The sequence below is a fragment of the Rhinopithecus roxellana genome, chromosome 15 (assembly GCF_007565055.1).
Source record: "Rhinopithecus roxellana isolate Shanxi Qingling chromosome 15, ASM756505v1, whole genome shotgun sequence".
NCBI classification, from domain to species: domain Eukaryota; kingdom Metazoa; phylum Chordata; class Mammalia; order Primates; family Cercopithecidae; genus Rhinopithecus; species Rhinopithecus roxellana.
The window spans coordinates 67,274,690-67,286,777 of NC_044563.1; the positions used below are offsets into that span (position 1 = coordinate 67,274,690).

The 12,088-nt window shown below is 43.3% G+C and overlaps 1 protein-coding gene across 4 annotated transcripts in view; it reads left to right on the plus strand.

Annotated features, from left to right (window-relative positions):
- The window catches only part of PRDM10 (PR/SET domain 10), a 103,366-nt gene that overhangs the window by 73,180 nt on the left and 18,098 nt on the right, over positions 1-12,088 (plus strand). For all 4 annotated transcript variants that reach the window (XR_004053541.1, XM_010356411.2, XM_030917528.1 and 1 more), the window contains exons 12-14: positions 4,236-4,583; positions 6,336-6,491; positions 11,013-11,192. Coding sequence is in view for 3 of the 4 variants with exons in the window: in XM_010356411.2 (XP_010354713.1) it covers positions 4,236-4,583; positions 6,336-6,491; positions 11,013-11,192 (684 nt within the window). In the remaining variant the exon portion in view is untranslated. The remainder of the gene's footprint in view (positions 1-4,235; positions 4,584-6,335; positions 6,492-11,012; positions 11,193-12,088) is intronic.

The window sequence follows — 12,088 nt, forward strand, 5'->3', positions numbered from 1 at the left end:
CCTCTAATGCTGCCTGCTCAGTTGGAGCTGCAGGTAGGTTTGTTTCCTGTGTTTCACATAACAGAATGTTACTTAAGTGTTTGCCTGACCTGCTGTTCTTTGCAACCTGTACTTACTAAATCCTGGTGGAAACCACAATTTGGTTGCTACAGTAAATGCAAATTAATGAAATAATGATAATTTAATTGTAAATAGATCAATGAATAAATTGTGGGCTGCAGGTTCCTCATATACAAAATGAAGGGTAGGACTAAGTGATCTCCAAGGTCCCTTCCAGCGCTAAAACCATTGGAATAACTTCTGCAATGGTGTTGAGTTCTAACTGTCTATTTGGCACTGTGCTGGGTACACAATAGAATTTTCACTTGAGCTTGCAGTCTAAGTAGGAAATCAATACTAATGTAGGGGAGTTTACGGTTAGGTGTTAAATGTGAAAGTATAACTTGGAAGAGTGAAAGGTCGAAGTAAAATAGAGGAGTCGGGATAATTCCTGGATGAGGTGAGACTTAGACTAGCCCTTGAAAGAGAGAGAGGAGGAAGGTAGACTGCTTCAGAGAATGATAGCCTTAGGATCAGAGGCCCAGACACAGGAGGTTCTTGCTGTGGTTCGGACAGTGCAGACATGAGCCTGGCCCTAGCAAGGGTGCACTGGAAGGATAGTGCAGAGTGAGCGGAGTTGGGCAGGGCTGGCCAACCAAAGGCTTTGAAAGTGGGCAGACAGTTGTCCAAAGGAAGGTTGTTTAAAAGACCCCAAAACTGCCAGGCACGGTAGCTCACGCCTATAATCTCAGCACTTTGGGAAGCTGAGGCAGGTGGATTGCTTGAGCCCAGGAGTTCCAGACCAACCTGGGCAACGTGGTGAAACCCTGTCTCTACTAAAAAAAAAATACAAAAAAATAGCTGGACACGGTGGCACGCACCTGTAGTCTCAGCTACTCGGGAGGCTGAGATGAGAGAATCCTCTGAGCCTGGGAAGTTGAGGCTGCAGGGAGCTGTGATCGTGTCACTGCACTCCAGCCTGGGTGATGGAGTGAGACTCTGTCTCAAAAAAAAAAAGCCCCCAAATCAAAATCAACAAAACCCCAAATCAACAAATATGATTGTTTGATTTCCTTTTTGTGTCAGGATTAAAAGAGTATGAAAATTGATGAATAATTTAGGTTCTTTTAGCTATTAATGTTAAACTTTAGAAACATTTTAGTCAGGCATGGTGTCATATACTTATAAGTCTCAACTACCCTGGAGGCTGAGGTGGGAGGACTGCTTGAATCCAGGAGGTCGAGGCTGCAGTTAGCTATGATCATGCCACAGCACTCCAGACTGGGTGATGGAGCAAGACTCCATCTCTAAAAAACAAACCAAAAAACCCCCTAAACTTTAGAAACATTTTATGATCTTTGTCTACAAATAATCCGTTGTCTCAGAATTCATTGCAATGTGAGCTGAATCCCAAATCACAGAATTTAGCAACAATACGATTTTGGTATCCCTAGAGTAGCTGATATATATTTATAGTGTAGTGGATTGCCTGATGAACTCAGGAAGCAGAAGAACTAGAGTGGATCTATGTGCTCTTTCCAACATTTTTCATGATTTCTTCTAGAAATGTGTACGGGTTGTGGCTCTGAGCTACAGAAGACACCTTAGAACAGAAATGGCCTGCAAGTGGGTCAAGGGGTGGGAACAGTTTCAGCATTTTTACGACCTTGTAACGATCCTATTGGTATCATTAGATCAGAGAAATATAATCTACTTCTTGAGTACAGACAATGTTCAGGATGGAAATTGAAAAGATGATAAGGTTTGTCAATAGAGCCAAGAAAGTGGAGCCAGGTGGTGGCTCAGTTTAAATCAAGTGTCTGAAGGTACTCGCGCTAATCAGAAATGACAGAAGACCGATTAGCATAATTGACCAAAACAAAACTGAGTTCTGGATTTGGCACCTGAGGAGAAATGGCATCCTCAGCGGGACCACAATCAATGTGCATTGTGTCTGTCCTTGGACACTTCAGTGAACATAGATAAAGGAAAAGATGCCTACATGGCAAAAGTGCTCTAAATCTTGTACCTTTGAACCTCAGAATAGTATTGGTTCATCTGCAGTATTTCCATAAAGTTTTGAAAGTAGACAAAATAGTAAAGCTTTTATGTAAAATTAGGATCCAGACAGAGTAAAAAGATGAGGTGGCTGCTGAACTGTGCACAGACGTGAAGGCAAGCCCTGTGGCTGATTTGAGAACAAAACTATGCTTTTTTTTTTTTTTTTTTTTGAGACAGAGTCCACTGTAACCTCCAACTCCCAGGTTCAAGTGATTCTCCTGCCTCAGCCTCCCAAGCAGCTGGGATTACAGCCCTGGGGTTACAGGTGACTGCTACCATGCCTGGCTAATTTTTGAATTTTTGGTAGAGACAGGGTTTTACCATGTTGACCAGGCTGGTCTCAAACTCCTGACCTCAGGTGATCTGTCCACCTCAGCCTCCCGAAATGCTGGGATTACAGGCGTGGGCCACCGTGCCCAGCCAAGAAAGACCTATTCTTAAAAATCTCTGCAGATGCTATAGAAAAATCCTTGAAATCATTTTTTTTAGTTTCGTATGAAATATATTTCACTGATTCTCAAACTACTTTTGAAGACTTCCTGTAAGCTAAGCAGCTTATTAAGGGATCTGGATATAAAGGAGAATAAAGTATGACACATCCCCTGAGGCAGCCCCATGAGCTGAAGAAGACAACAGAATTGTTGTTTATCTACTCAACATAAGTGAGTAGGTAGCAGCTTAAAAATCTTTCTCCTAGCCCCGTTAGGGAAGCCCTGAGAAGGAAATTTCCTGTTACATAGTAATTATGTCTAGAAATTTCACTGAATCAAAAATATTTTGTTTTCCTCCCATGATGATTTCACATTAAATTTAGTTTAAAAGTTGATGCTTACAAGTAATTTGAAGAGTGTAAGCATTGTTCACTGCACTTTCTTCATTACACAAGTCGCACTAAGATCTCCATTAATCCTTCAATTACTCTTCGTTTATAGCTACATAGGCACAGCCATTCACAGACATACTTGAAAGATTCCCCCCAACCCTGCCTTGTAGCAATCTAGAGCTTTCCCTCAGTGTTTTGAGGAACTTATGAATGAATCTTCATTATAAGCATAACTGAAAGATTGATTGATTCTGCATTCTCCGTGTGAGAGATGATTTTGTCGATCTGCTCTCAGCAGAGCATGAGTAGTTTTTCCAGTAGTGGTGATGGGTTTGCGCCGAGTACCCATGCTCTCCCACTTGGGTTCCCTATAACAACTGCATGAATTTACAAGATGGCTAATCAGCATTACAAGTGCAATCTGTGCCTGAAAACAAACAGCAGAATTGCCTGGTCTAGGCAGGGAACAGTGTGATGAGCTTCACTTTGTTAGCATGGCATTCTAACCAGTAGAACTAACTAGCTATGCTGGGACCTTATCTTCTGTTTTCTAAGTAGAAAGTGATGAAATGCTTATATTCCATTTATGATGTGTGCTCATGTCTCATTCACATAAATCTGAATCCTTTTCAGTTCTTTTTCTTGAATTGAGATCTATAATTCTCATGGCATAAAATTTACCGTTTAAAGTGGTTTTTAGAACATTCTGAAGTTGTGCAGTCTTCACCACTCTCTAATTCCAGAACACTTTCATCACCCCCAAAAGAAACCTGGTATCCATTTCCTTCTCCACCCTGCCACTGGCAAGGACTAACCTTCAGTTCTTTTTATTGTCTTTTTTTTTCTCCTAAACGTTTTAATCAAGCTTCAAATTCTTTTTCTCATGGATTTCAACAAGTAACATTTGGCTGACTTGCTCCAGCCTGATTCCTGCATGTGTGACTTACCCTAAGTCTTTTCCTCCAAGTCTTCCATTTTTATCCTGTTCTACTGTGGGATTTGTTTTATTATACAAGTCTTCCATTGGGAACACTTTTTTTGTGTTACTTAAACCCTTTCGAAAGAAAACCCACATACATAGATGTAAAACAAAACACAAAAAAGTTTCGTCTTTTCAAGATGAACTTCTTTGAGGATGGCTTCATTTTCAGTGTCTTCACCAGAAAAATCTTTCAACTGTGTGTGTCCTAGAGTTGAACTTCTATGGGAAGTCGGTGATTGCAGAGATCATCCTCTCTTTCTCTGTAAAAGTGTGATCCAGTTGCACTCTTAATTTCCTCACTAAATGATCACATTTGTGTATGTCTTTCAGAATGCAGCTCTTCAGCATCTGTTTATTCGGAAGTCCTTCCGGCCTTTTAAATGCTTGCAGTGTGGGAAGGCCTTCCGGGAAAAGGACAAACTGGACCAGCACTTGCGCTTCCATGGGCGGGAGGGGAACTGCCCACTGACCTGTGACCTCTGTAACAAGGGCTTCATCAGCAGCGCATCCTTGGAGAGCCACATGAAGCTCCACTCAGACCAGAAGACTTACTCTTGCATTTTTTGCCCAGAATCCTTTGACCGCCTTGATTTGTTGAAAGATCATGTGGCCATTCATATCAATGATGGCTACTTCACCTGCCCAACTTGTAAGAAACGGTTCCCAGATTTTATCCAGGTGAGTGTCTACTACAGAGATTCCTGTCTGCTTCCTTCTTTTGGTAAAAGAAACTTCGATTTTTGGAAAACCGAGACTGCCTAGCACCTGCATTTTCATCGCTTCTTTGAAACAACTTTACAATTGAGAACAATATTTCTTCAATCAAACTACTTTTATAAACAAAAGATTATTATGACCCTTAATTGTCCAGATCAGACATTGACATTAAAGTGTTTAAGTTATAATACAAGTAATAAACACCCAGATCTGTTATAATTTTTAAAAAATCTTTCATAATCCATGTCAATATCTATTGCTTATAAAATATATAGAGCCTGTAGAAGACATACTCCCATTTCTGAGGGGCTGGGAACATCTCCCTATTACTACTGTGGTTTCCTGCTTGCTTTAACCAAGGCCATACGTTTCGGAAGGAAACAAAGAGAAAGTTGGTATATAATGTACTTTTGTATCAAGAACCCACCGTCTCCTCCCCTGTAGTGTATTCTTTGTTGGAGCAAAATGGGTGAAGATAAATTTCAGAATACTCATGATTTCATTTGGACTTTACATGATAGGATTTTCCTATGCCTGTCAGTGAATAATGAAACATTTTGTAAAAATACACCTTTTCTTTTTTTTTTTTTTTTTTTTTTGAGACGGAGTCTCGCTCTGCCACCCAGGCTGGAGTGCTGTGGCCAGATCTCAGCTCACTGCAAGCTCTGCCTCCCGGGTTAACGCCATTCTCCTGCCTCAGCCTCCCGAGTAGCTGGGACTACAGGCGCCCGCCACCTCACCCGGCTAATTTTTTTGTATTTTTTAGTAGAGACGGGGTTTCACCGTGTTAGCCAGGATGGTCTCCATCTCCTGACCTCGTGATCCGCCCGTCTCGGCCTCCCAAAGTGCTGGGATTACAGGCTTGAGCCACCGCGCCCGGCAAAATACACCTTTTCAATTACCAAAGGAAAAGAAGACTAGGATTTACTTTTAGTTCTGCTAGTGTTGAGAGTCTTGGAGATCTTCTCACTTCACACAAACTAGTAGAAAGGTTGCTTTAAGGCATAATTTAATGGCAAAAGAAACTCCAAAAATAATGAAGCAAACTGTCTTATAGGAATAGTTTGATAGGACTCACTACTTAGCTTCCTTCGTCAGCTCTTCTTCATTGGATATGTGTGGCTAAGAGAGTTCAGAAGCCCTGTTCCTTTATTTGTCTAAAAGTAAGGGAAGTAAGTCCCAGTTGAGAAATGACGCCAGCGTCATATTGCTCTCATAAACCGGTAATGTCTTCTGTATCCACTCATTCATGTCTTTAATTCTTCAGAACTTGATTTTATAAGAAGATGTAAAAGCATCGAAAGGGGCTAAATTGCTTTTATGCAGATTAAAGCCGGAGAAAAGTAAGGAAGAACTGGTTTTTGTCTTCCTATAGATCCTTTTTAGCAAGATTCATTTAAACCCAAGGAACTTTTGCTTTTTATCTTTAAAAAATGGGCTCCAAGCAAGCACCCTCCCTCTCTCTCTCTCTCACGTTTCAAGTCGTCGGGGAGGTTAGGATTTCTAAGGCTTTCTGGCTACTTGTTTTGTTTCTTTGTGACAGGGACAGTATGTGTTATTGAGGCCAATTATCACATCTGATTGGATTCCTCGGCGGGGGTTGATGAAAACCCATGGTAATGCACTTGGCTCCCTCTAGCGTTGACAAGCTGCCTTTGGTCATTTCCTTTGGTGCGTGTGTCCCCTGAGTTTTCCCATGGTTTTTACTGCCAGGTGAAAAAACACGTGCGCAGCTTCCACTCAGAAAAGATCTACCAGTGCACAGAGTGTGACAAGGCCTTCTGTCGCCCCGATAAACTGCGACTCCACATGCTCCGGCATTCGGACCGCAAAGACTTCCTGTGTTCCACCTGTGGGAAGCAATTTAAGGTATGACACCAAGACACAGCCCAAGGTGGTTCTCGTGGCCACTGGAATTATAGCAAGCTGAGGGTAAATGCCTGTTCCGTTCATCAGTTTTTCACCCACTTCTGATGAACCGGACCTGAGATGCACTTTGGGCCTTGTGTTTGACTTAGTTATAAAATGAAGGGGGAAAACTTACTGTCTCAAAATAGCTAATTCAAATCCCCAAACAAGTAGAATAAAAATGCATCTCCTAAAAGAATCCAAATGTATAATGACAAGTATAACCAAATTGCTATTGAGATTTCCTAACAGACCAATACCTTTACTTTACATTCAGATCAAGAGGTTTTTGTTGAGCACTGATTAAGAGCCAGTAATTGAGCCTTGCAGGCAGCAGGACTCTCATCTAATACAGGTGGGAAATCTGAAGAGTGCTGAGAAGGCTTAGACTGCTTTGGAGAATGTTAATGACCTCAAAGATTAAAGTAGAACGTTATAAGTGTCGGTAACCCACCTGGAACTTAGAAGCAGCCAAGCAAAACCCTGCAGGGGACCCAGAAATAAAAGTTAAATAAATAAATGTAAAAACAATGAAAGATGCTTCATTGGGAAATCAGGTGATTCTGCAAAACCGTCATCGGAAGATATTCTACTGAATATGATTGTAGGCCACACTCTCATAGAAACTGGAAAAGAATCAGAAATGGATTCAGGAGAGGAAAGCTAAGGGTATATTTGTAACAGATGCAAAGAAATTAAAGAGAAATAGATTTTTCAAAGCTTGTTTTATGGTAAGTGTGTTATAAAATATAATCTAATGCCTTTTAATATGTAGTAGCACAATTTAGAATTGTGTAGAGAACTCCAATGTGAAAAGTATAAATAGGTCTGGGATTTTTCTGTTTTTTTCAAAAAAAATCATATCTAAAAGGATTCCTGTTTTGTGATACTGTTTGGCCATGCATCCATCCCATCCAGCCAATGTTTTTTGATTTTTCATTGTGTGCCAGATACCATATTTTAACACCTTGGAATATTTCTTTAAAATTTCTTTGCTTGCTTTCATTTTCTCTTTTACTTTGACCCAGTATATTCAACACAGTTCAATCAGGGAAGCAAAGCCACTGTGAGTGTCACAGAAGATTTTCTTATAGGACTGAGAACTGAATTATAGGAGAAGATGGAGAAGTGAGGGTCGAAGGGAGCAGCTGGGAGGTCGGAAGTCAGCAGTATGCCCACAGAAACACTGGTCTGGGTGGTCAAATGGGAACTTACCTGGGAATCTAGGAACCAGGCCCTTCCACCTGCAGTGGGGGCCAGGAAGGAGAGCTGGTACGGTCTGTGGAAGACTGTGTCACTGCATCTGGTGGCGGATATGGAGCTGGCCCACAGGGCTGGCAGTCAGGAAGACATCTTGTGGCTGGGTGGGAAAGAGAGGATAAGTAGGGACCCAGAGGTACCTCTGTGTGACACTGTCTAGAGCAGTACGGAGCTGCTTCCTTTCCACCTTCCAGGCTGGTGTGAGTTTCTGTTTGGCTAACCCAACTCAGAACCATGCTGGGAAGGAGATTCCCTTCAAATGTAGTCCCCCTTAGCCAAGTTGACCCAGCACAAAACCACTACCACCTACCTTCCTGGCATATTTTCAGACTAGAATCAGAGTAATTTTTCTGGAGAACAGCTCTGATGTCATGTCCTTTCTGAAAAACTCTTTAATAGCTCTTCACGCAGATAAATCCCGAAGTTCTTGTCCCTTCTAAGATGCTACAAGATCTGGCTCCTGCCAGCCTCTCTGGTTCCTGCCTCCCTGTGCACTCAGGGTGACCTGAACTCCATAGCTTTACCGAAGTGTGGCGTACTCTCTCTCCTTGGGCCTTTGTTTGCACTTGCTCTCACTCCTCCTCCTGACTTGAAACGCACTTTCAAACTGTCATATTTCTTTACCTGGCTAATGTCACTTCATATGGGGCATTTCCTGATCCCTGGATTAAGTGCTGCTTCTCCCATGAATTCCCACAGGGGCTTTTGCTGGCGACCCTGTCATAGCATTTGTGTATTGCATTTGCCTGTCCTGCTAAGTGTAAGCTCCATGAAGGCAGCATTGAAGTCAAGGTGGGACCTTCTGACTTTAGGGAGTTCACACGAGAATAGAGAAAAGAATAAAGTGGCCAGGCACGGTGGCTCACTCCTATAATCCCAGCACTTTGGGAGGCTGAGGCGGGCAGATCACCTGAGGTCAGGAGTTTGAGACCAGCCTGACCAACATGGAGAAACCCCGTCTCTACTAAAAATATAAAAGTAGCTGGTCGCGGTGGCACGTGACTGTTATCCCAGCTACTCAGGAGGCTGAGGCAGGAGAAAAACTTGAACCTGGGAGACGAGGCTGCGGTGAGGTGAGATCGCGCCATTGTACTCCAGCCTGGGCAACAGAGTGAGACTCCATCTCAAAAATGCCGTGAGAGGGATTCACTGATTTGGGGTATAGGGGAGACCTCATGGATACGGTGACACTTTTGAATCCACTCATGGGCAGGAAAGAGTTTGCCAGCTAGGGAAAGGGAGAGGTGAGGAGTGAGGGAGGGATATCGGCATCTCAAGCAGAGGGAGCAGCAGGGAGTAGCAATGCCACGTTCAGGAGATGGGGAGAAGGGGAGTGATGGAGGGTGTGGCAAGAGGAAGCCAGGGAAGCAGGTTAAGCTAGCGCGCTGTGCTAAGTCATCAGACTTACCAGGAAGTAAGCCCTAAGCATTTCAGAGCTGGGCTAATTCAGGTGGAGGCAGTGGGTGTGGAGAAGAGGGGCCGTGTTCAAGACAGGCGTCATGGGAGGCTGACAAGACCTTGCACTTGGATGAAAGGGGGAAGGGTAGACGACGAGGAATGAAGATTTGCAGCTCGAGAGGCTAGATGTTTGGGAACACCACTGATATGAAAAAGCACGACTTAGGCAGAAGGAGTGGGGGCAGATAGCGGATTTGGTTTGGGGGATGTTAGGATGGAAAGGCCTCATGGAGATTTGGCATCCAACAAATGTGTGCCTGTCACGATGTGCATAGCATGGTGTGGTATTTGTGTTAGGCTTTGAAATTTACGTGATGATTGGGTTAAGGTAAATTGGTTGTTTAAAGGGAATAGACGGGGGAACTAGTAAACATTGATGCTTAGGAAAAAGTGGGAATACGAAAGGAGTTGGAGGAAGAGGAAAAGAAAAAATAGCAGCGGTGCAACAGTGCTTTGTCATCGTATTACACTAAAGAAAAATACCGTCATTTAGGGCAGTGTCCTTAATCCAAATCCTACTGCAGCCTACAAAGCTCTGAACTTTCCCTCCTGGGCTTTCCAGAAATGAAGGTGGGTGGGATAGGAAGAAAGAGCAGTTGGGTCATATGCATTGTAGCAGAAGAGGCAGGTGGGTGAGGGAGGTCCGGCATTCGAGCTGGGCCCTTAGCCTACTCCCCGATACTTGGTAGGCACTCAAGGAATATTTGTTGAGTAAATGTGCTGAAAAATGAAGTCCTTAAAAAAGTCCTTGTACCAAAAGGTGGGAAGAACTTGTTTGTAGAAAGGCTCAGAGTCTTTACAGGACTAATAACAATTCATTCATGTGTCCCAGAGCAGAAAGCCTCACTGGATCAGGGAGCTGGCACTTTGTTTTTATTCAGGATGGGCTCTGCCTAATTCTCTCCATGGACTCACATCAGCATGTGTCACTAAATAGTGAAACCAGGAGCTGAGCCCTGGGTCCCATGCTCCATCATAATGAACAATGGATTTGTTTACTTGAACTTCTAATTCTGTAAGGTGAGAAGTTCTAAATCCATAAGATCGAGATTCCTACTTAAATTCTTTTGGGATTTAGAAAAATATAATGTTTGCTGAAATGTGTGGGAATTGAGTATACACATGGCTTTTTTTTTTTTTTTGACAGAGTCTTGCTCTATTGCCCAGGCTAGAGTGCAGTGGCGCAGTCTCAGCTCAGTGCAACCTCCGCCTCCTGGGTTCAAGTCATTCTCCCGCCTCAGCCTCCTGAGTATCTGGGATTACGTGCGCCACCACACCCAGCTAATTTTGTATTTTTTGTAGAGACAGGATTTCACCATGTTGGCCAGGCTGGTCTCAAACTCCTGACATGAGGCAATCCGCCCGCATCGGCCTCCCAAAGTGCTAGGATTACAGGCGTGAGCCACTGCACCCGGCCTACGCATGGCTATTACCTATTATCAATTTGTCTTCTTTTATACCAGGCTTATTCCATGTTCTCTTTAATTCCTCTACATAAATGCACAGTCTTTATTCTCAAAAGTCAGTATGTATCTTTCCTATTTAGTGGTCATTTTAACATTGGAATGCACATATTTGCTAGTGAACAGAGTAACTCCCAGGCACTTTTAACACATCTTTGTATGTCCTAGTGTTCCAGCAACTCAAATGTCTCTTGGAGGCTTGTGGCTACTGCTAATTTGTATTGATTTTTAAAATTATCCCTTCCATTAAAAATGTTCTACCAACATGTCTACCCTGTTTTCAAAAATTCTCTCCAAATAGCGAAAAGACAAACTACGGGAACACATGCAGAGGATGCATAATCCTGAAAGGGAAGCCAAGAAAGCCGACCGCATCAGCCGCTCCAAGACGTTCAAGCCCCGCATCACATCCACAGACTACGACAGCTTCACATTCAAGTGCCGCCTGTGCATGATGGGCTTCCGCCGGCGCGGCATGCTGGTCAGTGCCAAGTGGCCGCGGGTTCCTCTGTCTTCCCAGCACACCTCATTTCTGTCGATGATGGTGACTTCTGTGTTGTATTCTGTCCTAAGTCATATTGATCAATGGTTTTGTCAATGTCCAGGGGAAGAAACAGAGGCAAACAATTCCCAGTTTGGAGTTCTGTCTTTTCCAGTCTCCCTTTGCCCTCTTGCTGCTTTTTGGGTCAATTCTTGCAAGAGGCTTTTTTTTTTTTTAATCACTTTTCATTACTAGTTTTGTTTTTCTTTACCCATCTCAATCTCTGCTCTCACCTTATTTTATTTCCCTCTTTTGTGTCCCTGAATGTATTTTCTTGTGGGGTGTTTGCCTTCTCCCCAGCTGTTCCCTTTTATTTTATTTTATCTTATTTATTTATTGTTGAGATGGAGTTTCACTGTTGTTGCCCTGGCTGGAGTGAAATGGCGTGATCTCGGCTCACTGCAACCTCCCCCTCGCAGGTTCAAGTGATTCTCCTGCTTCAGCCTCCTGAGTAGCTGGGATTACAAGTGCCCACCACCATGCCTGGCTGATTTTTATATTTCATGGTGAAACAGGGTTTCACCGTGTTGGCCAGGCTGGTCTCAAACTCCTGACCTCAGGTGATCCACCCTCCTCAGCCTCCCAGAATGCTGGGATTACAGGCGTCAGCCACTGCGCCCAGCCCACAGCTGTTTCCTTTTAATGCCTCTCTTTTCCAGATATCAAACAGCAGTAGAAGGAAGCTGTCCATCAAAGCAGGGTATGTCCATCAAAGCAGGGTATGTGCATCCAGATTAGCTGAAGTATCAGGACAGCCAGTGCTCTGCTCTCAACTCGTTTTGACCTTGTTACAGGTGCAGAATATATTTCTGCCAGGAGCTGGAAAGTCATAGAGC